This window comes from Takifugu flavidus, chromosome 10 (genome assembly GCF_003711565.1).
Source record: "Takifugu flavidus isolate HTHZ2018 chromosome 10, ASM371156v2, whole genome shotgun sequence".
In the NCBI taxonomy this organism is placed as follows: Eukaryota; Metazoa; Chordata; class Actinopteri; order Tetraodontiformes; family Tetraodontidae; genus Takifugu; species Takifugu flavidus.
The window spans coordinates 5,097,555-5,124,343 of record NC_079529.1 but is presented as its reverse complement, the minus strand read 5'-3'; the positions used below and the strand labels follow the sequence as shown (position 1 = coordinate 5,124,343).

Sequence of the window (26,789 nt, the reverse complement as noted above, 5' to 3'; positions counted from 1 at the left end):
TACTAAAATAGTATAAATTGTGTTGAATGCTTACAAAGTGATGTGCTTTAAAAACCCATTGACCTGCCACCATATTGGTTCAGGATTTATCAGATTGAAAAGTTTCAGTTAGATGTGGTGTTAAACAACCGATCTATTATTTAATTAGTGCCATTATGATCACAAGTCACAGCTAGCATGTCACATCTGAAGTTATTGTGTAATTCAAAAAGAAACACCTTTGAAATTAGTGGTTTTGACCTTTAGGGACAGTGTGAAGTTGGTTATCCTGTGTGCTTATTTTGTTTTTCAGTTTCATTCTTTATCTGTGTGGTAAAATGTAGCCTGAGGTGTGACTCAGCTTTAACTGCACATAAATCCCATCATAAAGAATGCTATTGGGAAATCTCTGGAATGATATATTTGCATAATATTTGCATAGTTGGGCGGTGCAGCCAATGACAGTAAAGTGATTTGCTTATATTTGCATAACATAGCCATCAGGCTACTATTTAAGAAGTCATAATGCCAAAAATGTGCACAAAACAGTTGGCTAATCTTTCATTTAATGGGGAAGGTCTCAGAGGCGAAGACTAAAATCCTGCTGTGACACACACATGCTGCTGCTGTGGAAATTCTTTGCATTTAAATGATGACCCACCTGTAAGAGGGGCTGAAAATGTCCCTGCAGTCACAGGAAAAGTGCTCAGTAACATATGCTAAATTAAAAACTAACTTTTGATTAAATTCATGAAGTTTGTTGATAAATAGGTAATGGAAACGTGTGGCTCAGCACCAGCATACCCAACTCTGGGACATATTGCACCTTTTCAATCTGCCCTCAGCACATACATATTTCTCCAGTACCACATATAAGGTATATTCCATTTAACCTCAATGATTGACCCCTAAATAAATAGTCTGCAGCAAAGGAAAAGGACCTCTCTCATCCTATATGTTGTGTGTGAGGGTGTATAGTGGTACATGTTCGGGGGGGACCTGAAGTGACTTAATATCAGCCAGGAGATTTAATTCAGAGTAGTTTCCAGTCAAGAGGCATGTTTATGTGAATTCACCCAGAATTCGCTCCACAAACAGATCAAATGTGAGACTGTATTGCGGGGGTAACATCTGGGGGTCAGTGGTTCACGTATACTCAAGGTCATACATAATACATTTCAATCAGACCTTTCCTTATGAAGACCTGAAAAAGGAGGACGGGGACAGGTGTGTGAACCGGAGAACTGGATGAAAATATAGATGGAACAGATGGAGAGAGCGGGCATAGAGAAAAGACAAAAAAAGGATTAAAGGTATGGGTGGGTCAGAAAAACATCGTCTTGAGAAATGATTGAGACATGATGGTGAGAAGGTGAGTGGGGCTGCAGGCAGATGGCAGCATTTGGCTCCTTTCCTTAGCCCTTTTTACTTCACTAATTAATTTGTTTCCTTCAAAATCAATAAACAATACTGTTACAAGGCTCCTCTGTGATCTTCCTGTTGTACACTGTTTTTCAATAACTTAGGGGCTTGTGTTTTCTTTACAAACCTAAATTTAAGAAAAAAATCTTAGTTGTAGCAAAAAATGGTTTGAATGAGAAGGTGTTGGTGGTAGGAAATAAAATAACATCCTGAACCTAACATGAAAACAGAGGTGGCAGGTGTATATGTTGCTTACATTTGAAATAAAAACACATTGCGAGGATTTTTGCATTTTGTTGAAGTTACAAGTTCGTCTGATTTACCCGTAGGTGTTTTGCAGACGGCACGAGGCTCAGCTGCACGACAGACAGCGCAGAAATCCACAAACAATAACAGACAGAAAGGGAATTGGACCTTTTCCCCAAACTCCAATCTCACAGTTATACAGATGTGTCAATACACACAAAAAAAGAGAATTGCATTCTCGTTCTTTTATTTTGCTATTTCAAATGCAAGACATATTGTACAGCTTTTCAATAAAGCTTAAACTTTTTTTTTTTTTAATTACTAATTTCTGTTCACTTTCTGTAACAAACCATCACAAAAACATCTACACTCTGCTGTCACATTTCCTATTTCAGACAGCCTAGCAGTGGTAAGTTACTGACGATGTATTTAACAACTCATTTACCTTTGGTCTGCAAAGACTGAATCTACTTAAGTTATTGAGATTTTAAGACTTTACAGACCAAAGAAACACACACTTATCTTCAGGCCTGGTAGATGATGTATGACGGCATATAGTGATAAGCTTGAGTGTATCTGTGTGAGTGTGTGTGTGTGTGTAACAAGACTGAGAAGACACAGACAGCAGCCCAAGGGGTCAATATGATGCCCATGGTGCTTCACACACAGTTGCACCATGACCCACTTTCCATCCCATCCCTCACATCCCCACACTCCCATGTGCACAGATGCATACATGCCCACCACACACGCACACACCCTTGTTATTCCTGTCTTCTGCCCCCTGTTTCAAAAACATCATCATTCCGCCTGCTCCATCTCCCCATCTTGTACGTCACACACACCAAACACACACACACACACACACACACAACACACACACACACACACACACACACACCACACACACACACACACACACACACACACACACACACACACACAGTAGAGGACATGCTGACCTTGGGATACAGTCTAGTAGTGGTTGGTGTATAGGGGTAAGTATTGTAGGGCAAGGGGTGGCTTTGGGGTGAACTGACACACTTGGCTGAGCTAACGGGGCCTGTCTGGCCTTATTGGTTGATTGGTTAAGTAGACGGTCAGATGCCAGGTCGGGGGCGACAGGTGGAGTGGAGGGCAACACGGGGCTGTAAGCTGAAAAGCAGTGTTCTCCATCACACTCAAATCAACAATTTATCGAAACATCAGTGGAGACAGATTTAATTCTGTTAAATCCCAATGGTCTTTTTTTTTAAAATCCATAAACTGTTCGCAATTTTTAAATTAGTACAGCATAAGCAGAACAAATGTATAGTTTTAAGTTCCAAGTGTACCTGAGAAGAGACAATACATGTCTCCAGACAGTAATTTAGTCCATATTAAGGCTCAAAAATATAATTCCTCAGCAAATATTAGTAAGCAAATAATAGAAAAAACTGTTGTTTTCATTGACACACTCATGCTAAACGTGTGAGTGTAAGCGTGAGCTAAGTGGTGACAAGTTGAGCATGGCTGATTTAAGACACCGGAGATTTCTAGCTGACAACATTTCAGTCTAAAAGGGTCCCACTCCGCTGGGAGCGTGTGTGTCTGTACATTAGCGTCACTGACGTGGCAAATTCGCAGTGATCCTTAGAGAACTTTGGTGGTTCACGTCCAATCACATTTAACAAGTGAGCCCTCGCGCTGGCGCGGGCACACTAACACCGAGGCGTGCAGACAGACGGGCCTCAGATTCCCAGATACTCAGCTGCGGATGATAATGAAATCAACTCCTATTAGACAGATGCTGGCTGGCTATGTGCACTGACAAGAGCGCCCATAGTGAAGACAGAGTGCCCGTCAGTCACGCTAAACTGTGCAAAATGCTACTCAAATTTGGCGGTTGTAAGTGCAATTTCATGACGCGATCTTTCAAAGTTTCAGGAGCCGGAGCTTGAACGAGTGCCTGTGTCATAAATCATTAGAAAAAAGCTTTTAGAACAAAGCAAAAGAAATGTTACACTTGGGTAAGGCACGAAAAATGAATTTGCTGTGACCTGTGATCTGTCCCAAAAATGGAGCAAACAACATACAAGCGCGCTACTGTCTGTGTGCATCAGCATTTAATAGTCTGATGCAACCGCAGAGCAACAGCAGAGCGGCAAAGATGTCTGAGTGACCCGGTGTAGCAGACGTGAAGGTTCCCTGCCCTGTTGATGCTCCTCCTCCTGCTTCTGCTTTCCCAGGTGATATCTACAGGAAGACCGAGCGAAGCTGAGGATAATGTCTGGATACTAATAAGAAAAGATGAATGTACTGCAGCTTAAGTTATTTCAGCTCAATGTTTTAAAGAAAATGAGGTTTCTCATGCAGCACTGAAAGCAAACACACATTTTCATTTGTAAAACATTAGATATGCACTTCCTTGTATTTTGTTTGAATAAGCAAATTGGTAGAATCTGTCAACTTGGTTTGCTTGTTAAATGTTCTAATTTCAAGCAGGCAGAAGCTTAGGCTTCAGTTGTGGAAAGTGCCAGCCTAATCCGGATATAACCCAGGATAAAGAAAAAACACATTCAAAGCGTAGGCATCATCTGAGCTGCCATCTTATAGGACGTCTTTATTTTCCTCCCTCAGACACCAAACTGCACCGAAGCTGCGTGCGATTCACTGGAGCTTTGACAGAAACTTTCCCAAATCAGCATACCTAAGTGGCAGAAATTCAAAGCAATGGTTTGTGTAACCTGCACATAATCTACCGTCTCTTCTCGGCGACAGATACTCTGTGTGAGTGTGTACTAAGAAGGGGGAGTGTGCCGAGTTAGACACAGCAGGGGTCCACTACAGCGCTCCAGCTAACAGTTTGACAACATTTTAGAAACATCCAGTCATTTGGGATCTCTGTCCTGTCCTTAAATAGCCAATTCCACTAATGTACAAGAAGGAAAGAGGCAGTGACACAAATATGCAAATCAAAGGAGATCTTAGAGGGGAAAAACCAGCAAGCAGGCAGAGTATAAATGAAGTATCGGTGGAGGGCGGGAGATACGACGATGCGGAGAAACAGAACTATATATCACAACGGTAAGGCAAAGGAAAGGTTGAGCACTGCAAGAACAAGTGGAGATATCTTGGTGAAGAATAGCAGGCAAGGTCATGTGAAATGGGAACAGAAATGATGAATGTGGTCCAGCCAGCAAGCCACTAATTTGGATAGGCCAAGTTTGCTTCTGCAGGAAAAGGAATCAATCTGTCTCTCGTTTATCTGATCATGGAGACAGTGGCTGCACCTGGGTCCCGACAGGGGTCTCAAATTAAACATTTACACTTTTTTCCCTCTGCAGAACCTGAAAGTGACTGCATTCCGTTTAATGCCAAGACAGAAAAGTTTGTAAGAACAGTCGATAATAAAGGCAGTTTTCAAACTTTCATTTGCAAAGCAACCGGCGCCAAAGGGAATAAGAATTTAGGCGTTTGATTTTTTCATTGCTGTACATTTAAAAAGCATTTAATAAGGTAAACAGATGCTTAAGTAAAACAAAAATGTCCCTTTCAGGTAACTACAGTGTGTAACACCAATCCTGCCACCTTTGTTTCAGAAAAGCTACAACATACTTTCAATAATGCTAATAACCACTCCACAAAATGATTTTAAAGCTTTATGCTGACAATATTCATACTCATTTGCACGCCGACTGTGGGTACATACAGTAGCAACAGCGAATCACCCAACTATTAATGATCACCAATGTACATTAAACAACAGTAACAAGTAAAAGTCTCAAAAATGTTCCTCAAAACCTATTGTTAAACCCATGTAGACTAGACTAACCAGAGCCAGTTCCTATTTTACAACTCTAACAGACTAGGCAAATATTGATGCTCTATTTCTCTGACGCTACAAATGTGATTATATTTGCTGTTTGCCCCAGGAGATGGCAGTTTATATTCAATGAGGTGTGTGGCCCACTCTGTTTGAATGGGTGTGTTGCATTTTAAGATTGTTTTAGTTAAAGTTAAAAACAAGCCATGGGAAGAACACACATCAATTTGCTGAGTACACAAAAGAATCTGTTGGCAGACTATGTTCGATTCAGAGGAGGGGTGTGTGTGTGTGTGTGTTCATTCTATTTTCCCCCGCTCGTCACCTGGAAGCAGGACAAAGGAGAAAGACGAGGTAAAGAAAAAAGTGAGCACCACCTGTATGTAAAAGCTCACCTGTCGTGGGGAGAATGCAGATGAATGCAAACTGAAAAGAATGCCTAAATAAAAGCATGAAACAATCTTTAGGTCTTTAAGTAATTCTCTCTGAAGACGTTTGGCGTCTGAACAATGGGTGAGGTCATCCACAGAACGATTGGTAAATGATTCTTACAGCAATTCTGCAGCTTGACATCTAGTTTGTCTCCCTGCTGCTTATATAATAGGATAGACCTCGTACAATTAGTGCATTAGCCTGGTCTGAGTGAAGAAATATCACATGAAATTGCCATTTTGTGGTTTTTTGGATCACAGTAAGCAGGTATTAGCCAAATGCTAATCAGATAATGTTTTTCCTCTCATGACGTGTATGATTGTGAGAGCTAGATGATTCAAATCGATGAAAAACTCACAAACTTCAGGTTTGACCGTTTGACAGGAACTTCCCGGTGCACTCTCAGGTAGATGGAAATAACAATGACTATGAATGTACCTGTAATGACGGCTATACAAACCTGTGTTGGGGAAATCTGTTTAACGTTTAAAATAAATGAATATTTAAACTTCAGAAAACGTGTTTCACCACGTGCATTTGCACAGTAAGATGCGTAACATTACAGTATTGCTATTAGCCCGCTGTGATGCTGATTAGTTTCTCTGATTAATTAGCTCTGTAAAGTGTATCTCTATTCAACAGCTGTTTGCCCTAAAATAGCAGAGCCTACCAAAGATTAAAAGGCTTGTGAGCAAAACTATTGGGAGAGGATAGGATGATGCAATGTGGGAAATGTGGCCAGCTACAGACGCACATCATTATCTCCCTGGAAAAGCTGCCTGCGGTATGACGAAGTTGCCTCAATTTGCTGTTGCAGCTATTATCCAATTGCATATTTATGCTCCGCATGTAAAGCTTCATAATTCGATTAATAGCAGTAATTAGACCTTCAACTGCTCTTTTATTTCCATGTGGAGTTAAAACAATTTAGGTCAACAGGCCCCTTATTCCCACATCCAGGCTGTGGAGCTCAAATCAGATGCAAATTTAGTAGAAAAGGGAGAACTAGCTCGGGTCCCAGGTAATAAATACAGAATTTAGCCTCTTGGCATTCCTTATTCAGACAGTTGGTGTTTATATATGTGGCATGCAAATTGTGGTGGGTTTGAAGGAACAGCTTATGTTGTGAGAGTATAGAAGGAGAAAGGAGGCAGACAAAGGGCACAACATTTGTTGAGATCTGGGAGAGAGGAGAGAAACAACTTAACCTGAGAAAAATAAAAGATATGATCAAACAACGCCAGACTTTTAAAGTCATAACTTGGAAACACTAACACACTAACACAAATATAGAAAAAGGGAGTTAAAACATAAAACCAACTTGGAATAAATGGGAATATGGAACAAAAATAGCATCCAACTTTGTTGATCTGACTTTGTCATGAAAGAACAAAGGGAAAGCGAGAATGGAATAAAATAATCAGTAGAAAACACACATACCAATGTGGTCGGCTAAGCTATCACACGCTTAGTTATTCATGCCCTCCGCTATTATATATGCATCACTGAAAGAAGTATTCAAGAGAGTCCAATATCTAAAAATATCAATACTGTAGAGTTATACTTTTACTACTCTAGTTGTTTCAATGTTGGCGGCAAAACTTAAATTATTTACACATTTATTGACTTGATCATTGACCTGATGGGAGCTTAAAGCAGCTATTTCTGTCTTCACTGGTTTGATGCTTCAATCATGTGATGGACAACTGTCCTCAAACAGCTAATGGTGACGTCGATATGCATTGAAATCACAACTGTTCAAAAAAGTTGCACAAAAGACGGAAGAACTACACACCCACACAAATCAGCAGGGGGTATTTGAGAACAGATTTACCCCGTTCATCCTTGGAAGTAGCGTACACACACACACACACACACACACACACACACACACACACACACACACAGAGTAATCATCAGATCAGATATCAAAAAGCAGTGTCTGTCTGGAAGATTAGAAGAGCCATCTGTCTACCATGTGGACAGCCTCAGATTATCAAAAAAATACTTCACACACTTCTGCATGTGACTGTATCTGTGTTTGAGCCCCTGAGTTGAGGAACAGGATAAATAGAGGGAAATGGATCGCATTTACAGGGTTTCTAGTCATCCTCAGCACTCAAAGCACTTCACACAAGAACACCTCATTCAAACACTAACACACGTCCCCAGTGGAATAAATAACTTGCATTCTTTGATAAACAGGGAAAGTTAGCATTCTTAGACAGCACTCACAAGCCAATCTGACACCCAGGAGCACCTTATTCCACAGTGTCAGCCAGAGGACCAGGAGGTTTGGTCCACTTTAGAAGGGCCCAAGTCCACTTTGTCTCGGCAGGTGTGGTCATCTGAACCAAACAAACAGACTGTGGTCCACCTAAAACTGGGGTTCTCGGTTAATCCTGAATAAACCCTGCTGCAGTTTGCTTGCAGACTGCAAACTGAGTGACCTAGTCCACAGTGCATTTTGGGTAATCCACCATCTTGAATCGGTAGAAGCTGGCAAATATTTTGTGACTAAAACCGATTTAAAAGGCCTGTTATCTTCTACATTATCTGCGGCCACGGTTTGCTTAAATAAATGGGCAATTTGTGATAATGTAGAGCTCCAATGTGGGTTTCATTACATTCACTTAGGCTAGCTACTAACAAATCCTACAAAAGCACCAGTAACTAAAATCACTTGTTTTTCTGCACAGACAAATGACAAGCTAATGGTCAGAGTGTTTACTCACTCTAAAGCCATTTCATTGCCTATATCAGTTCCTTCCTATACATTACATTTACTTGCACAATAGCTACCCCCTTATATACCAAATCCTACTCCTAATGATGGAGTAGTATTATTTATTCATCCTCTCACTCGACAATGCAGGCACTTTCAATGCTTCCAGTCAAGCAATCTTTTGTGCTTCCTGATCAAGGTTACTTTGTCCACTGATAATTAAAATTGAACCCACTGCTCAAGTCATCAGCAGCTCTTGAATCATGTCTGATATCTGCGCCCTCACAAGGAAATCCAACACATAGCAGATTCATTTATATGTATGAAGGAGAGATCAGACAGAGACATGTGTAGAATAAATCTCTTACAAAAGGAAAAACTGTACGCATTATCAAGCAAATTAAGACACAAGTATTAAACTAGATATCTATTAAATTATTGCTTTTTATCCAGGGGCAGCCAGTGCTATTCATATCAAACAGATCTACACACAGGCACAATAGGTAACCTCTGCTTTCCTGCATGTGGAACTAATGGCTGGAGATGGTGCATTCAGGGTTTATCTTCCAAAATAATACCAAAAGGTGCTCAGAGAAGTCTGAGTGTGATGAGCCACAAAGGGGGCCAGGAAAGTCATTTACTTCATGTCCTTGAATACCTAACTCTCCAATTATCCTCTTATTTATATAAATCACCCACAAATTTATCCACCCACACCAACAGTGCGGCATGCATCATTAATTATCAACGTCTATCAAGCCTTGATTTCCTCTGCAGAAGAGAGCCTACGTTTGCTCTGCCTGTCAAGATGACGGGAGAGCAAAAAGGCGACAGCAAATTTGAAGTGAGAAATACAAATGTCTGCTTGAGTTTGTAAAATTACACAAAAGCTAATTATTCAAAAGCAAAAAACAGCAGCAATGATTTGGCAAATGTCAATGAATACAGATCATTTCTGCTTTGGTGTTTTAGACTTCAATGGAACAGAGTCTGACAGTGCTGCTCTGTCCTCCAAAGGGCAAAGTTAAGGCAGCGTCTGAAAAATCATAGTTTATTCGGTGTTTTATTCGCTACCAATGTAGTGCTTTAGTCCTTAGTGTGACTCTTTTTCCAGTTATTATTAAAGACCCTAATGGTAGTAGTAAACTGCTGAATGTGGCCTACGGGGTTCCACAGGGCTCTGTACTAAAAATGCTGGTTTTAACATTTTCATCCTTTAAAAACAAGTCATCTGTGTCCTCACTTTTCTAGGCTAATTTTGAAAGAATTGACAGCTGTATTTAATGCCACGTCGGAACTGCGAGCTCTCACTAGGTCCATAAAATATCACCTCACTGCTCTGATATAATGCTCAAAGGTCTGTGGTAGCAAACCGTATCCGTAGACGGTATCTCTTACCCGCTCTCCAGACGTCTGCCTCGTTTCCTTGCCCTGCTCCCTCATCCCCTTCTACCTCTGAGTCCTTCCCCTGGCTCTTGCCTTATCCCATTACTCACAACCCCTGCATGATATTCCTATTATATCTCTTCAGGGTATTCCCAATCCCTATGGATTGCAGGCAGTATTCCTGGGATAACAGGGGGTGACTGGTTGGCTAGCTTCAGATGGGAATAGGGAATACTCTACCATCCTCTTGAGGGAAGCAGCTTCTCCCTTCATTTATCTCAAGCTTTCTTCATAAGAGACATGAAAGTGTGCACGAACAAATGAAAGGACAGAAGGAAGACTGGGACAGAGATTCTCACTTCCATTATTCTCCCTGTCTAGCTGTACAGCCCTTTCTGGGTTAAGAACAAGGATGAGGTACACAATCCTTTGGGGAGTCAATTTGTTGAGTTTTTTGTTTGTTTCTCAGAGGAATGAGAAAGGCCTCGGCGGCATTCAGCAGCAAATCCCCTTCATTGTTTCCAAATCTCACGTAAGGGAAATGCTAGCACAACGGAGGATGATTTTCCTATGACTGAAGAAATTCCACTTCCAGACAACCACTGAAGAACTTCCAGTGTGATATGCGATGTTTGAAATATTAAAATATCACAATAAATCAATTTCCCAAGCAGAATTGGTGGATTTTAAGATGCAGTTCCAAAAATCAAATCATTCCAGGTTCAAATGCTGGTGTGCAGGTTTCTTCCTTCTAAATAATCAATGGATTAGATTGATCCCTACTTTCCACATGCTATGCCATTATCCTTCTCCTTTATCCGTGGTTGCCTCAAGGGACTCTTCAGGCCAGAAAAGCTAAAGTCCTTAATCCCACGGCCTCTAAATGGTTACTGGGTGCTGCCTACACATGGGTCACCTTGTAAGATCACCAAAACAAGAACACATGCACACGTACACATGCATGCACAGGAGGCCCAGATCACTTTAATCTAGGGGCCTCTAGATGGTTACACTTGACTGCCTGGACGTATGGATCTATTTGTAGGACAAACTCAAAGCCTTCAAAAGACCGTGCATGTGGAGGTGTGTTTGCTTTGAGGGAAATAATGGCTCAAATTTATTCCGTTGCCTATAAATGACTCATGTGTTTTATGGCAGTGAGAAATAGCAGATTTTTTTCAAACCACGCTCCCGATTGCATGTGATCGAAACGGGTCTAATGTTTTGTCATGTGACCTCAGTCTGCATAAACTAATTTAATCTGAATTTCACCACAGATCAGGCAGAAGGGGAGGGGAAGTTAGTCAGTGAATTTAAGGACAATTATGGGTGACAACAAATTGTGACGTCCTGTTTTAACCAATATTCAAAATGCTCCAACTTTGTATCTACACATCTGTACAAAAGCAGCAGTCACTGGTCTATAAACCTCCATTGCTCTTATTTTCCCTCTCATGATCACCGACAGATGCCATGCTTACTTCTGAGTGCATGACGCACTTTGTTTCTCTCATACCGGTTTACTCAACACTCCCACAAATCAAATAGACATTTGTGTTGAATTTGGAATTATTTCTGTTCATTTCTGTACAGCCTTTCCCTGCCTGAGTCCCCTCTGTTTATATTAAGATTGTCTGTGTTTCTCCTGTCATATTGCATCTTTATCTGGTCAGTTATCGCTGCATCTATGCATCTCTCCATTTCTCATGAATACAGATCTGATAAGCCTCTTTTAATTTTACCTGCAGGTACAACATCCCTGTTTTATCTGTTACATCAACTGAACTGAGGTTAAGTGCCTCAGCTGGCCGTATGCTTCATCTGACCCCCCCACCCCCACCCGTCTGCTCTGCTTTTTCCTTGCTTTGCTTCCCCTTCACTCTTACATTCCTTTTTTGCTCTCACTGAGCAAAAGGAGATCTGTCTGTTGCCCACTGTAGTGATGGTAAAACACAAGTCAGAGATATTGATATTGATATCACACACAAGGACTCGCCATGGCAATATGTCTAAAACGGCAGCTTTGGAAATACAAACTGTCACGAGCTGACTCGTTCGCTATTCCCACCACGTCTACAAGTGTGTGTGAAAGTACTAAATGTGTTTTTGAGGCGGCTGTGCGCGCCAACGTGTGTAGATGAGAGGCGGAGTCAGAGGAAACATTGTAAGTTTTTATTGGGTATGACGTTGCGGCATGTAATGTTGCGTAGCTCGCAGTCAGCCAATGAGGAGACCCCCATACACCCGTTTTATGAATGAGATGGCATGTATGCGAGGTACACACACATGCACTTAGAGCGAAAATACTCTACAGTGATGTAATACAATCACGCAGAGCAGCAAAGGCGCCTGTAACAAACACATCATGAGCTAAATAAGAACAAACTGATATTGTTGAATTATCAATTTTCAAATAGGCGCAATCAAAAAATATCCTGTGAACCGCATATAATTGGGGAGATTAAATGCGACGGCAGAATGTCATATAATATGTGCTGTATCAGTCAATGCCAATATGTGACTATTACAACCATAAAGCTATTAGGTTGCAATTAAACACAAATAATGACAAAAGAAAAAAAAAAGGCCACAATATAAAGATATTTTAATCTGTATTTAGTTTTACTGTCCTAAAGATATGCTAAAGGTATACTCATAAAAACACAAAACAAATTGAATTTCAATTCAAACCATCATTTGCTAATCAATTAAGACCTCGTGTAAACTCCCCTCTTAACTGCACACACCCTCTCTTTGTAACTCATATCCTTCAACCATCTGTGTCCAAAGCAGGAACTGGGAACGCCTGATTTGGCTGACATTGTGTACAAGGGAGTAATTTTGCCTAACCGGTATGTAAAATCATAACTGAAGTGCTGTGTGTATGGCTGGCTGGCAGGGAGGCGCATGGGAGGGGAGAAGAGCAGCCAAATAAAATCAAAATATCCTGGTGTGACTTCTTTCCATGAAGGGTGTGCGTGTGTTTGTGTGTGACTATTTGGCACATTGCTCTACCGCTGAAATGGGACACGTTCACGTCAGTTGTCGAGTGGGTAAACAGTGCCCCCTTCAGGGATGTAGAGGGAAAGCAGGGGCAATCACAGTGGAGACAATGAAAGCAGAGAAGTGAGAAAAGTAAAACACACAAAAAATAAACCCACAAAGATAAAATGAGGTAAGTGTTTATGAAAGATGGACAGTATTTACTGGGTTTTTTTTAGCATATGCACGTGCCAGGATTCTTCCCATTTGAATAAATACTTATAGCTTATATCCCTAAAACCTGACTAAAACACCTGACTAAACACCTGACTAAACACCTGACTAAATTAGGCTCTTGTTATTTTAACATTAAGATCACAGTAATGATATTAGTCATTACATTAAGTCCATTTATTGCAAAAGACTGTCTATAATAATTATTTTTATACCAAGTTCTAAACTAGTAGTGAAGACTTTCTAAAGGATTACCTCATCCTGTTATTGCGGGAACAAGCGTTCTTCAACAAGCCAAATCTGCCATCTACAGGCCAAGAAAAGAACAGCTACTATCTCACACCAGGTGACGTCATAGTGTCAGTTTTAAAAAAGAACAGTTGAAAGAATGAGAGTAGGTATAAAAGGTGGACAAGAATGATGACAGAGGAGGGGCAATGTGATGTCATTCTTCTGTAGTGGCAGCTACATCTCCCAACTCAACAATACTGAGACCGTCAGGCACAACAAAGGCATCAGTCCTGTTCACATGATGTCATATTTTTAAACAGTTTTTTTTTTTACTTGAACAAGGACACAATATTATGGCTCATATATAGAAATGTTCCACCCAAGCTTACAAGTTCAGTCCAGCAAGACAATACATCCTTGAGTCCATTTCAGACCTTGTCATTCCACAGGATTCCCGTCTCTCAGCTCCGAACAATTTCATGCAATTCAAAACTAACTGCATACTATACGGCAGACAATTCAAAATTATCTACACTTTCTGGACATAACAGTCAATTTCTCCTCCCAAAAGGCCTAAGGCAAACAACAATAACAGAAGATTCTCACAGTCAAAGGATGAGAACGAGGGAGAGATGGGCTGCAGGGAAAAAAAATTGATGCGGCGAAAGGTAGGCAAGCACGGTCAAAGGCCGTGCCTAGAAGCAGAGAGAGGGTGGACAAAAACCAAAGTAATCCCTGATCTTTGACAGACGGATGCTGATAATGATTCTGTACACTTTAGCAATGAAAATCTTTAATTCGCAGACATGACCAAGATCCATTAAACTGTTTTCATTCAAATTCACTAAAATAAACAGACTTCTTTGGAAAACACTGTAAACCTCTGAAACAAATAAGCGGATAAGAAAAGGTTCTGCCAGAGCAAACAGTAGCTGTTTCACACAATTATAATGAACGTTCTACATTATAGGCCACCGGCAGTTTTTAACAAAGTGAAATGTAAAGCCCATCTAGAGAGAGAGCACAAACCAAGACCAGACCTGTAAAATGAAAGGAGATTAAAACATGGATTTTATACTTCTAGTCTATGTATGTGTGTGGGGATACATCTGCATTTTAGAAGGGTTTGAGTAATGGCCCTTCTAAGGCAGTTGAGACCCCATAGTGAGAGAAATGCCTGCAGGGTTAATATTAAATCTTTCCTGTCTCTCCCATCTCTTTTGTTCACACAGTCACGTTCAAAGAGCTAGCACATGCAGAAATCTAAACCTCACCATGACTCTGCAGTAACAACGCAGGTGCTGAAAATCCATCATAAAAAGATTTCGGGGGTAAAAATGTCTCTCCAGGGAACTGTGGAATAATTCATCGTTTCATAATATGAGATTGGCAACATTAGACAGTTTAAACTTTGTCTTTTGACGACTCCCAACCCTCTCTGTTATTTCCAACTAACCAGAATGCATTGGTTGAAATACAAAAACACCTCAGATATTTAATTCAGGGCAAAACTGTCGACTCAACAACGCAGTAATACTGCCCCCTGTGTCTAATATTAGCCACTGCATCAGCCGCATTGTAGTCCGGGTGAAGTTGCAGATTACCAAAACAAGCACAAACACGTGCTTACCTGTTATCTTGTATCCACTAGCAGCGAGCTGTCCAGCCATGTACTCGCCATCAGAGTTGTTGTGGCTACACCCCCAGGTTTTCATCCAGATTTTTTGGGTGCCAGGGATCAAACTAGAATAATGAAAATCAGTTGGACTCTTGTTTATTATATTTATTATATATATTTATTATATATTATGTTTATCATAGTCACTGATTCCTATATATAAAAAACAATGGCCCTTAACAGAATTTAAAAGGAATAATAATTCTATTTCAGAAGGAGTCGACCTTTGCCCGCAGTCAGAGCGGCAAGCAAGCTGTACTAAATCAAATTTGATTTCCTTTTTATCAAGCAACAAATTAAAATCGGATAATTATAGATGTTCTCAAATGGGTTCGGTAAAAATAACAGATATAGATACTGTATGACCGTGTTCGTGATATTACCATGGCAACAAACCAAGAATCCAACTAGCTATAAACAAATATTGGAAAGCACACAGCAGAAATATCTCCTGAAGACAGTCCCAAAACCACTGCCACAGGAGTTCATAGGCTGATCTGGGAATGATAACTTGATGTCTTCTTGGTATCATTTCAGCAACTGTTTAACAAACCTGTCGGCTTGGAGCTCCTCGTGTTCTACGTTTTTCTTTCTGGACCTTGGTATGATCCTTTTTCGAGCAGACTGTCTATCCTGCGGTGTCGGGTCATTAAAAGACACCATGTCCTCAATGTCTTCAATCGCAGAGTCACACGCAGATGGCATGATTATCTGTCAATCACACAAAAGAACAAAGTCAGAGCCTGGATGTGGTCTTGTAATGTCAGCTGTTTACAGAAATGAAGTCAGAGTCAACGCTGTTATTTATTTGCTCACCAAATTCCTTGTTTGTATCCTAATTGCGTGTCATAAATCCCTCAAGCCGATGAAATGTGTTGTTCTGGATCAAAAGAATAGAGACGTGTCTTTACTGAAGATTACTTAGTTTCCTTTTTTTTTAGTTTGTATTAAACATTTTGTCACTGTTGTATTTAAATATTGGACAGCCATTTTGTGAAATATTTTAACTTTTATCACCCCAACATTATAATATTCAGGTCTCCAACATTAAATAAGATTTGCCAAATCTATCAAATCTGTAAATGAGTCGATCTTTGAGGAAAGCAAATCTATCTGCAAGTTTAATTGCTATTTTAACTAAGTAAAAGGCTTAATTTGTGTATGATGGAGGTGCCAATTACCCTATTATCCAAAAATGTTAATCTTTCTGGTGGATTTGTTAGAGGTTCATTACTCGACCTGCATACCTGTATATTTTAAGCACATGATGTAATTTGCTATGGTATTGTAAGACGCATGCAAACAAATCCACCAGAAAAATTAACATTTTTAGATAAAAGGGTAATTGGCACCTCCCTAATACACGAATTAAGCCTTTTACTTAGTTAAAATAGCAATTAAACTTGCTGATGTATTTACTTTCCTCAAGCAATCGTAGCTGTCAGTACGCAAAATATGACAGCAATCAAGTAACTTTAACTAACCTCAAGGGTGGTCCTAATAGCTTTAAAATGATTCTCCAGACTAATATTTTGACTTACCGGCTGAATATAAACGCAAAGTTTAAAGCTGTTAAATGGAAACCAGAGTAATTAATGATAGGAAACACCTGGATACCTGCGCTGTGTAAATATTAAACACAACCTTAATTTTGTTCTAGAGAGCACCTCGTCATAACACTCTTCAGAATAAACCCATTCTTGTAGTAACCTTGATCAAATTCTAATCAAGCACTGGTCAGATTTAACGTGATATCTAAATAATGTGGGCAAGTGAGCGTTTGGCTACATTAGCTTTATTTGCTAACCGTTACACACGTGTCCTTTATTTTGAAAAGATAAAGAAGATCTGACGTTTTATTAAAGTCTTACCAGAGTTGGGCTGTGGTTTCAGTTCATGAAGTTGGAATTCCAAACGAAATTATTTTTAAATAAGCGTAAAATAATTCTACTTTGTAATACCAAAACAGTTGTCATGAATTTCAGGCCGCCATGTTTGTCCGTAACAACGGTGAGTCGTGAGGGACAAACTAGACGCGCGTTTTTCATGTTCATGGGTAAGGAAATAAAAAGTCGCGATTAAAACATGTTTTTAAACCTTTATATCCATATTAGGATATTGAAAGCTGGTAGTTTGAGGGATTCACATTTGATATGTATGTCACTTAGGGCTAATATAAGAAAGTCTTTTTTTAATTTCCTTTATTCAAATTTTTTAATTACAAACACCCATAGTACAAAAACAAATCCAACTCCCACCCCTCCAACAAATACAATTCCTTATTTACAGATTTCAAAGAAATTGTAAGTGAATACACATCAAAAATTATCACATTTTAAACATTCAACAGCACACGATGCTTCCACCCATGCATTCAAATTGCAAAAAAGTAATGAGACAATAATTTGACATTGCATGTTTGTTTTTTTACCTGTAAATAGTGAGAGCATCAGAGATCCTATTCTTTTAGTTACTCCCTACACATAATATTCGCAGATCATTATATCATATTTGGTAACAGCTTGAGAACAGCCAGAGAAATAGCAGGAAAAACACTGCCCCCCCCCCCCAATTTTGACAACCACATTTAGCCAAAAAATGTTCTGTATGGTGTAAACGCACATCAGAAATGAAAAACCTTAATTTTTACTTATCGCCGATTATGTGTTTCCAGATAAGTTGTTGCACTTTAATAAATCTCTCATTTAAGCTCATGAGAGGAAACTTTCCAAAGAAAAGCTTTTTAAATCAGGTAAAGACCAAAAATACCAAACAAAGGTTATGACTGCTTGAAACCATATACTTAACAAAGGGTTGGAACACAAAGCACAAATAATATTAAATACATATTAAAAATGGAAGATTTTCTGTGCACATTTTATTTCACCAAGTGAGCAACATTGCTTTGTCCAACTTCTTTCTGAACAGAGAAATCTCAAATAAAAAGGTCACAACAGTCTGCAATTAAGTGAATCTGACAGAAATAAGGGCTAGGTTACCAGGACAGGCAAAAAAGATCCTGTTTTTCATAGCTCGGTAAAGGTTTACCAGACTGTGGCTGACGCAGGGGAAAAACAACTAAATAAGTTAAAGAAAATAGAAAATACTGTAATTTTGTGTTTTTCTGCCCACGTGTACTCCCGAAAACTTCAGATGCAGGAGACCGGTGGACAGGTCTACATCTCAATCCTCTCAAGCAGACCTTCAAATATTTAGATATTTAACATTACATTGAAATATGAGGGTAAATTCTATGATAAAAGAAAAAAATATGAAAGACTCCGGCACACATTCACTTTTATGCCCCATTACTACTGTCTGATATGAAGTGGGAGGTAGCCTACAGTACCTTGTGCACTGATTTTTTTTTTAGAAAACTGTACATCAATTTACACATGGCAGGCTTACACTTTCACAAGCTTGAACTGTGACAACACTCACACACCAAACACACAAATACCCAAACATACATTAATCATCTGGGAAGAGTGCATGACAGCAGCAGTATCCAACTGAGCGACTGGACCCACTGGCTTTAGAAAGCGGGGGGGGGGGGGGGGGGTCCAGCCGGATATTTGTCGCCAGAGAAGACACATACACCTCAGTGAACAGGTTTACATTGACCTGTGTCCAACTCCAAAGCATTTTTCTATTTTTTTCCCTTGTTTATTACATCTGATGCATCATTTAATAATAAGATACCAACTACATGGCTACCCAGGCCCTTGTTAAGCAGGATAGCCAATCCTAGGTTTTAAAATCCATTAAAATTCAGCTAAAAGATTAACACGAAGAGGAGGCATCACACATACAGAGTAGTGGTTCAGAGTGTCAAACCACGGCCCAATTTCACAGCACGCGGTGCAAACTGGGATGCAGGGCTGGGGGAGCAGTTTGATTATGGCAGCTTCCTTCAAAAAGATCAGGGAGAGAAAGGAAGTTCAGATTCCAAACTCACAGAGCATCATGAGAGGATCTCTTGGGAAGCGAGTTCGTGTTCAGGGATGAGTAGGTTTTGGTTTTTTTTATAGTGGCTTAAGTCCATGTGGCCAAAAACCATAACATGAAGCTGAACGTCAACATACTTCATTTGGTCTGAATAATATTAAGGACACATTTTAGCAAACACATCGACAAACGAGTAACAAAGATCGCTAATGAACTGATCTGTTAAATCCATTTTATAGATGGGAGAGAAAACTAGAACTATAACACATACTGAAATAATTTTGCACCCTCAAAACATGCCATTTGTCTTCTTTTTGGACCTGTACACTTAATTTTCTTATTTAATTTGTTTAATTTAAAACATGCATTTATTATCACCAATACACAAAACTCTGTATTTAACTAGTGCCTCATTGTACAAAATAATTAGTCATGTTTTCAGGGTCAAATATTGGAAAACAGGGCATGAGGAAAGGGTCTGAGCAATAAAACACTAATCATAATCTGCACCACAACTGCCTTTTTTGAAAGCTTTTTTTTTTTTTTTAAATGTGAGCAAACAAATGCTGAATAATGGACCTGAATCACAAAATTACAGGTTTAAAAGAAGGCAGGGGGCTTTTCAACAGCAGCAATAATAAAAAGCAGATAAATACAGGCGCACTTCATTAAAACGACCAGAAATGTTTATGTTGCAGGCTTGTTAGGAAGCCGCCATGCGTGGATGCAGAACCTCAAGGTCGACGCTTGTATTTATCGTACTGACACCACTGCTGCTGTGGAAAAAGGGCCAAGAGAGACTCCGCAGCCCCCAGCATCACACAGCATCGACACACAAACATGTTGGGCTTATCTGGAGTCACTGATGAGCATCTCGTATCCTCTCCTAAATTTCATGTCTGCAATTTCCTGTGCAACACTTTAGCTTGCTTGCCCAGCATGCTAATGCCGTGTGTTCAGAGGGGGCACGTTTTCAAGGTCTCCTTGCACGTGCGAAGGAGGTTACCTTCCTCTGCCCTTTACACTCGACTTCCAGATGTCCCAGAATGCCCAGCTACACCTCACGAAGCCTGAGACTGATAGATTTGTCTTCACACTGACCTGACATGTCTGCGTAAAATCATGCAAAGAACTTCATCTCTCACACTATTAAAGAGCATTTAGTCCCACTGGGACTGAGAAATTCCTTAATGTTTCATTTTCAATATTAGAACTTCAGCTAACTATGCAGCCGGTCACAGGCGTGGAAAATCCCCGTCTCTAACCTGCCGCTAGCTGCACAGCAGATCGTCCAGGCCGAGCGAGCGGATTTTATCAAAGTCACAGGCATCGAACAAGTCACTGATTCCCTGGTCATCTCCCAAACCTAGAAGGTAGTCGTCCTGCTCCAGGAGTGGGGGGGCAAGGTTTAGGAAAGGCCCCAGGGATGTTGGGATCTGGTCTTCTGTCTGCTGCAGGAGACTGGTGTAAGGTGATGAGATGGGGGAGAGGGTGGTGACGGACACGGCTGCGGCAGCAGGAGGCGCACCTGGACTGGGAGCTGAGGTCACGCTGTTGGGATCTGAAGAGGGAAAAAAGATTCAGAATGGGAAGGCGGAGCAAATGCAATTCGGAAAATTGATTCAAGTCTGAAACATGAAAGAAAAGTGTTCACTAATCACTAATTTCCTGCAGCTGCACTCAATGTTCTGCTGCTAATCCAGCACGCTAGCATTGAAAACGGTGGAAATTCTAAACCGTTCCTTCAGGTTAATTTCTAGGATTAGTGTTTATCTTTACAAAACAACTTAAAGTCTGAAGCAGACCTTGAAGGACTTTGAGGAAAGGCGAGTTCCCGTTGATGTCCGTGCCGCCATTTTTAACAGGGCTTGTCGGGTGACTGTCGTCATCCGGGCACAGCAGGACATCTATGGGCCCCTGAGTGCTGGTCAGGTGGATAGACAGACTCTGAGGAGAGGTGAAAAGTGACTCCAGAAATTTACACCAAGCACTCAATGCGAGGATTAAAACTGCTCTTCAAACATTTTCCATCTCTGACATCTGTGCACATACCTCATCGGGGTCTGTTACTTCCAGCTTGGTGTCTGTGGGGGCTTTGACGACAATAACAGTCTGGTCTCTGAGATTCCCCAGCTGTTTGATGTCTTGATATGTGATATATGCATATGTGGAAACAAAGGGATTAAAGAAACAACTGACGTGAAATTAGGTTCCAATCCTGAAAATGCCTGAGTTATAAACCAGACACGGCTGGAGATTCAGACTCCCCCATGTATAATGGAGCCTGCAGCACTACAGACCTGCGGCGTGCAGTACTACAGACCCGCAGCGTGCAGCACTACAGACCTGCAGCGTGCAGCACTACAGACCTGCAGCGTGCAGCACTACAGACCCGCAGCGTGCAGCACTACAGACCTGCAGCACTACAGACCTGCAGCACGCAGTACTACAGACCTGCATCGTGCAGCACTACAGACCTGCAGCGTACAGTACTACAGACCTGCAGTACTACAGACCTGCATCGCGCAGTACTACAGACCTGCAGCGTACAGTACTACAGACCTGCAGTACTACAGACCTGCAGCGTGCAGCACTACAGACCTGCAGCGTACAGTACTACAGACCTGCACCGTGCAGTACTACAGACCTGCAGCGTGCAGCACTACAGACCTGCAGCGTGCAGTACTACAGACCTGCAGCGTGCAGCACTACAGACCTGCAGCACTACAGACCTGCAGTACTGGTTTATTCTGTGGGATCTGTGACACAAACGGAACCAAAGGATATTTCTGGTTGCTGGACAGCTCGCTCATGTGTCTCATGTCTGTGCTGCATCTCTGGATGAGCTGCTCCAGCCTCTGTTCTTCCTCTCCGAGGGCAGAAACTTCGTCCGTCAGCCTCTGTCTCTGGCTGAGACTTCCCTCTTCTTCCAACAGGCTGCAGCCCCTGTGAGAGAGCAGTGAGGACGGGCTCTTCCTTTAGGAACAGCTGGTTCTCCGATCTGATGCCTTTTATTGTTGCTTTGTTTTACCACTGTTGCCAATATTTATTTTTTTTCAAATAATAACCAAGATGTTCAGAAAACATACTGTAACACTGAAGGTTTCATGATTATATCTGTTAGTTTGTTTGTCATTTAGTCTCCTGTGTCTCATCAGCCAGACGGAGTGTCAGGCTGAGGCCACTTACATCCACTGGATGTTGTTTTTGGATTTCTTCTTGATGAGGTGGATTCCTTCTAGCACATTAGTGATGTCGTAAAGTCGCCTTTTCTGCACCTAAACACGATGGTAAACACACATTGGTGAACTTACTCGTTTCAGACTCCATCTTCCACCTAGACGTCCTTTATATTTCTCTTTCTGAGCTTCGCTACGACCAAACTTTACCTGCAGGGTTTCAGCCGCAAGGTTGAGGTCCAGGACGCCATCGGAGGACTGGCCCAGAAGCTCCACAAACTTCTTTGTCAACAGGCCCAGTGAGGTGTCGTACCGAGTCTTCTCTGGTGGAGATTTGGGTGCTGTGGAGGAAAGAAAGGGAGACAGAGAGTTTAGCTTAATTCATTCCTGCGCATGGACGTTTTAATCGATCAGCTAGACGATTATAGTTAATTTCTCCAGAACTCCACTGCTTCAGTTTGGAGTTTCAGAGGTGTCATTTTCAAAACTGCCGATTTTAAAAATGACATCTCGCCCACAGCCTCCTGCATGGTGTCAAACGGGTGACATGTCCCGTTTCTGTAAAACGTGAGTTGTTCCGTCATACGTCAAACCTCTGACAAGACGAGGGAAGACGGAACGTTCCACAAAAGGACGATGTGGACCTCACGGTGTGTGAGAAGAAAATAAAGATGGAGTCCAGCTGCAACGGATTCACATTGGAGAAGAAAAGTGCTGAAACAGTCCACTCTCTACATTTGAGGACAAGGTGGACTGTAAAAGCAACTGGATTTGAGGCATTTAGAGGCTGCTCGGGTCGGCATGGGGTGCGAACAGCACAGGCACCCGCTAATGACTCTAAACACGAATATATCGTCAGCTGCAGAAGAACTCTGCTTGTAATGTGGATATCACCAAATGTGGATGGTAAACAGGAGAAACCGTGTGTAAAAGGCCACATTCAGCAGAGGAATTTGGTGTGAAAGGTGTCACAGGAGGACTTTGCAATACCAAACGAGATGCTGGAATCAACAAAACGCCAAGAATTTGGATGTACTGTTCAACAAAATGGAAACAAAACACTTCTGGAAGTTCCGTTTTATGTATGAACACCTAATGTCTGCTTCTATCAGGCCTATGACCGAGTTCTGGCAATATTTCCGTATGGTGAGCTGTAAATTACAGGTAGGTGCAAGTGAATCCATGGAGCTGCTTACTTTTAGGCGTCTTTATCCTCGTCCCATTGGCCGTGGGACCTTTACCTCTCGGAGTCCTGATTGGCTCAGGTTGGTGCTGGTGGTCGGAATCATCGAGCGCCAGGCGTCGTTTGGCCTGTGGGTGGCAAAGCAAAAGGTTAACAGCAGGTTAACATAGTCATGAGTAAATTATTTCTAATATGGGATCGTAATCTTTTATTTTTATTAATGACCGCACCCCAAAATATTCATGACACACGTCAAAACTGACACGGTGTCAGTTAACTTCTTTCTCTTTAAATCCAATGGGACCACACACCCTGATGGCCAAACATTTACTAAGAACCTTTTTGTTCTCAAAAAAAACAACAAAGTAACACCCTCTGTACTGACTTTAGCACCCATCCAAGGCCACATATATATATTGATTTCCAGGCATGCTGCAACTTTACATCAGTATTCTACACAGTGGTAGTGGGTCCTGGGACATTTTCACAGCTTTAACAGTAGCCAGACACTTCTGGGACAAATTGTACAGTCCCATTACACACGTTATGGGTTGGAAATCAGAGTCCCCATAATAAGATCCTTTGGACTCGGTGGCAACATTCCATCTTCTTTTAGTAGTTGAAAGAAATACTGAAATGTTAATTTCCTACTCAATTTTCATGAGTGCAGAGGTTCGAGTCAGACTCACTCCAGGATATATTACAATATATCAGCATGGTTAACCAAATCAATATTTTCCTTATTAGCAGTAAGTGTAGGGTAAGAATGAAAATGCCCTCTGTTAACAGTCAAAATGTCAGCCATTTTATATCAGCAAGCAGCTCCCCCACCCCCTGCCTGCTCATGGCTACACAGCCTCACATTTAAAAGCTGATTTCTTTTATTAAAGATGAATCGCCAGGAAGAAACCAACACCCTTAACGCTGCTGAAAACATTTGATGTGGTTTGTGCATGCTGAACATGCAGGAAACGTGTAGAACAATTCAACAGCAAAGTCGACAATTACTTTACAACACAAGCACCATAATGTTGCACTTTATTTATAAAGGAGGGGCATTAAAAACACTTGCACAAAATTAAGATCGTAGTCGGCAGCGACTTATTTCGTCCTCTACTCATCAGCTGCTACTAGCATTTAAAGCTAATAGATTTCGAGCTTTATCCAAGTTGCGTTGAATGTTCACAGACGACTGGGAAAAAAACCTATCGAGTAGTTTCAAAAGTGAAGTGTAGCTTCAGTCACTTCAAACTCCGTGTTTTTGCAACTTTAACAACTCTTGCCTTGTCGGTAGGCTTAAAAAATAGCCATGTAACAACCAAGCAGCCCAACAACCCCCAACCCCCCAATTTAAGACAAACAGCAGCCACTAGGCCACCGCTAACACTTCTCATCTCTTACCAATATTTCCATCTGTCTGCAAGGGTGAAGCGGACTCAAAAGCACCATCAAGTTAGCATAGCATCGCTGTGCGATGACAGGTCTAGGTTATCGTAAATGCCAAACTAACCCAAACATGTCGCTTGCTCGCCTAAAGTCAACAAAACACTTAAAACCACTTGGGTAACTTAGCTAGCAGTAGTTATTTAGCCACCTCGCTAGGCTGAGTCGTGGGAATGCCCTGGCTAAGCAGCTAACGTTAGCTCCCCCAGAACAACAAGCTCGGTTAGCATAGCAAGCTAACGTTTTGTCGTGTTTGTGGCTAGTTGTAACAAGCTAAATATGTTCTGTATAGTTTATTACCGGCGGTCTCCCCAGAGCGGGTCGTTGTCTTGCTCCGTTTGCTGCACCTTGTTGTGGAGTTGTGTAAATGCTGTTTATCTGAGGCTCGGATAAACATACATTTGTCTGTGTAACGTTGCAAGGCGGTGGTGTGGTAATTATTTGGATAAACGTAGCGTTGGATTGACCGGGGTTTAAACGATCCGATAGAGTTGTTAAAATTATATTACTATCCAGAGAAGAGCCCCCAACTCCCGTTAAAATCACTTTCTCCGAAGCCGAGGAGATCCCTCTTCTCATCTTGCGTATACGGGGTAACCCCTGTCTCGTCTCTGTACTTTCAAGCCCTTATTACTGCTAATCCGCTGAAATGGTTACAAAAATATTCACACCGATATAAGGTTGACGACCTGATTCAACGACCTCGGAAAAGTATTCGCCTCTAAAAAGGTGCATTTAGGCAGATGCAACGGATTAAAAAGTAGCGCAACTCTCCTTTCCCTCGTCTAGAAATGGCTTCAGGAAACGGCCTGATGAATGAAGGGATACGGTTTACGCGCTCAAGAGCCCTCCCGCGAAACTCAGATTTCCCGGGAAAGTTTTGAACTAATTTTGCATACCACGCGCTATTGGTCCCCCCAGGAACAAACCCCGCCCATATTCTCAGCGTTTGGTCCAATCGCTGCGCAGGACTCAGCGCGCCACGTGTTCATTGGCAGCTGTAAACAGGCGCCGCCGCGTCTTTTCTCCCGTGCTTCCAAACACCGCCGCCAGGGGGCGCGCCTACCCTTCACGGAGTGGTACAGTGTTTTGGGCCCTGATCCACAGCCACAAAATTACTTTAATAATTTACATTTAAGCATATTCAGCCATAAATACTATTTGATTTTTATAATGCTACATTAAGCTACCAATCTGATGCACCTGATAAGGATAATTTTTGTTTATACCCTTCTGAACAACTATATTTTACTATTTTTTGGTTTCTTGTCTTGTTTGTCTTGTCTAGAAAATCGAGAAATGTCTCCCTTATTTATTTACTTTCTTAACCATTTCTGACAATTAAAAAAGATACTTTAAATATTTGTTGCATTTGTTCGTTGTCATTTGTGATGCAGGATGATTGAATGTGAGCCCTTAAGTTTTCAACGAACATTAACTGGAATTCTGCATCTGTAAATTGAACAGTCTTAACCTTCAGTAGAAAATAGGAGTTCTGAACACTATTCTAAGCAAACTTTTAAAAATCATTTACGATTAAAGTGAAGTCTCACAAGCCAGAAGTGTGACTGCAAGGGAGCTGGAGATGATATGGACGGCATTACTTTTGCAGTTAGATTTCCTTTGTGGGTGTCCAGAAGGCTGTGGAATGTTGTTCGGAGCTCTTCTTTACAGAGAAATGAACTAAATTTCCTTTTAGGAGATTTACAAATAGCAACAGTCTTTGTTAATACTGAGTTGCAGTTGTTGCTGTTGTAGTTGTGGTGCTTTGTACTTTTGCTCTCCGTGAATAAAAACAACTTTATTTTCTATCAATTTTACATTTTACTTTATGTTATTAAATTGAGTTGAAGTGATACGATACTTGTGTTGTTTTGACAAAATCTTATTTTAATTTAGTGGGCAAACTCAAAACA

At 41.1% G+C, this 26,789-nt stretch overlaps 2 protein-coding genes across 6 annotated transcripts in view; both read right to left on the bottom strand.

The window, feature by feature from the left end:
- cdkal1 (CDK5 regulatory subunit associated protein 1-like 1) overlaps positions 1-17,134 on the bottom strand; it is a 138,680-nt gene extending 121,546 nt beyond the window's left edge. For 2 of the 4 annotated variants that reach the window (XM_057045041.1, XM_057045044.1), the window contains exons 1-4: positions 16,992-17,134; positions 15,937-16,000; positions 15,674-15,831; positions 15,073-15,185 (exon numbers count right to left, since the gene is read on the bottom strand). In XM_057045041.1, the coding sequence (XP_056901021.1) occupies positions 15,073-15,185; positions 15,674-15,825 (265 nt within the window). In that variant the 5' untranslated portion in view covers positions 15,826-15,831; positions 15,937-16,000; positions 16,992-17,134. Of the gene's footprint in view, positions 1-15,072; positions 15,186-15,673; positions 15,832-15,936; positions 16,001-16,604; positions 16,659-16,991 lie in introns of those variants that run through there. The other 2 variants (XM_057045042.1, XM_057045043.1) reach the window with 2 other exon arrangements.
- Positions 17,135-17,308: 174 nt separating this feature from the next.
- Positions 17,309-25,714, bottom strand: LOC130532221 (transcription factor E2F3-like). Of its 2 annotated transcripts, none has more exons than XM_057044681.1 (8): positions 25,174-25,714; positions 23,444-23,558; positions 22,458-22,588; positions 22,258-22,346; positions 21,856-22,014; positions 21,121-21,235; positions 20,874-21,015; positions 17,309-20,629 (listed from the first exon to the last, which is right to left on the bottom strand). In XM_057044681.1, exons 1-8 carry the CDS (start codon positions 25,450-25,452, stop codon positions 20,340-20,342), a joined length of 1,320 nt encoding a protein of 439 aa, XP_056900661.1. In that variant the 5' UTR covers positions 25,453-25,714; the 3' UTR covers positions 17,309-20,339. The 2 variants fall into 2 exon arrangements, with proteins under 2 accessions (XP_056900661.1, XP_056900662.1); XM_057044682.1 differs by lacking the exon at positions 25,174-25,714 and adding an exon at positions 24,832-25,071.
- Positions 25,715-26,789: the final 1,075 nt, after the last annotated feature.

Excerpts from the sequence above, each read along its gene's own strand:
- LOC130532221 (XM_057044681.1), bottom strand. The coding sequence starts at position 25,452 with ATGAGAAGAGGGATCTCCTCGGCTTCGGAGAAAGTGATTTTAACGGGA. Across the intron at positions 22,589-23,443 it reads GAGGATAAAGACGCCTAAAA|CACCCAAATCTCCACCAGAG; the intron begins GTAAGCAGCTCC and ends TTTCCTCCACAG. Across the intron at positions 21,236-21,855 it reads GAGCTGTCCAGCAACCAGAA|ATATGCATATATCACATATC; the intron begins ATATCCTTTGGT and ends CTTTGTTTCCAC.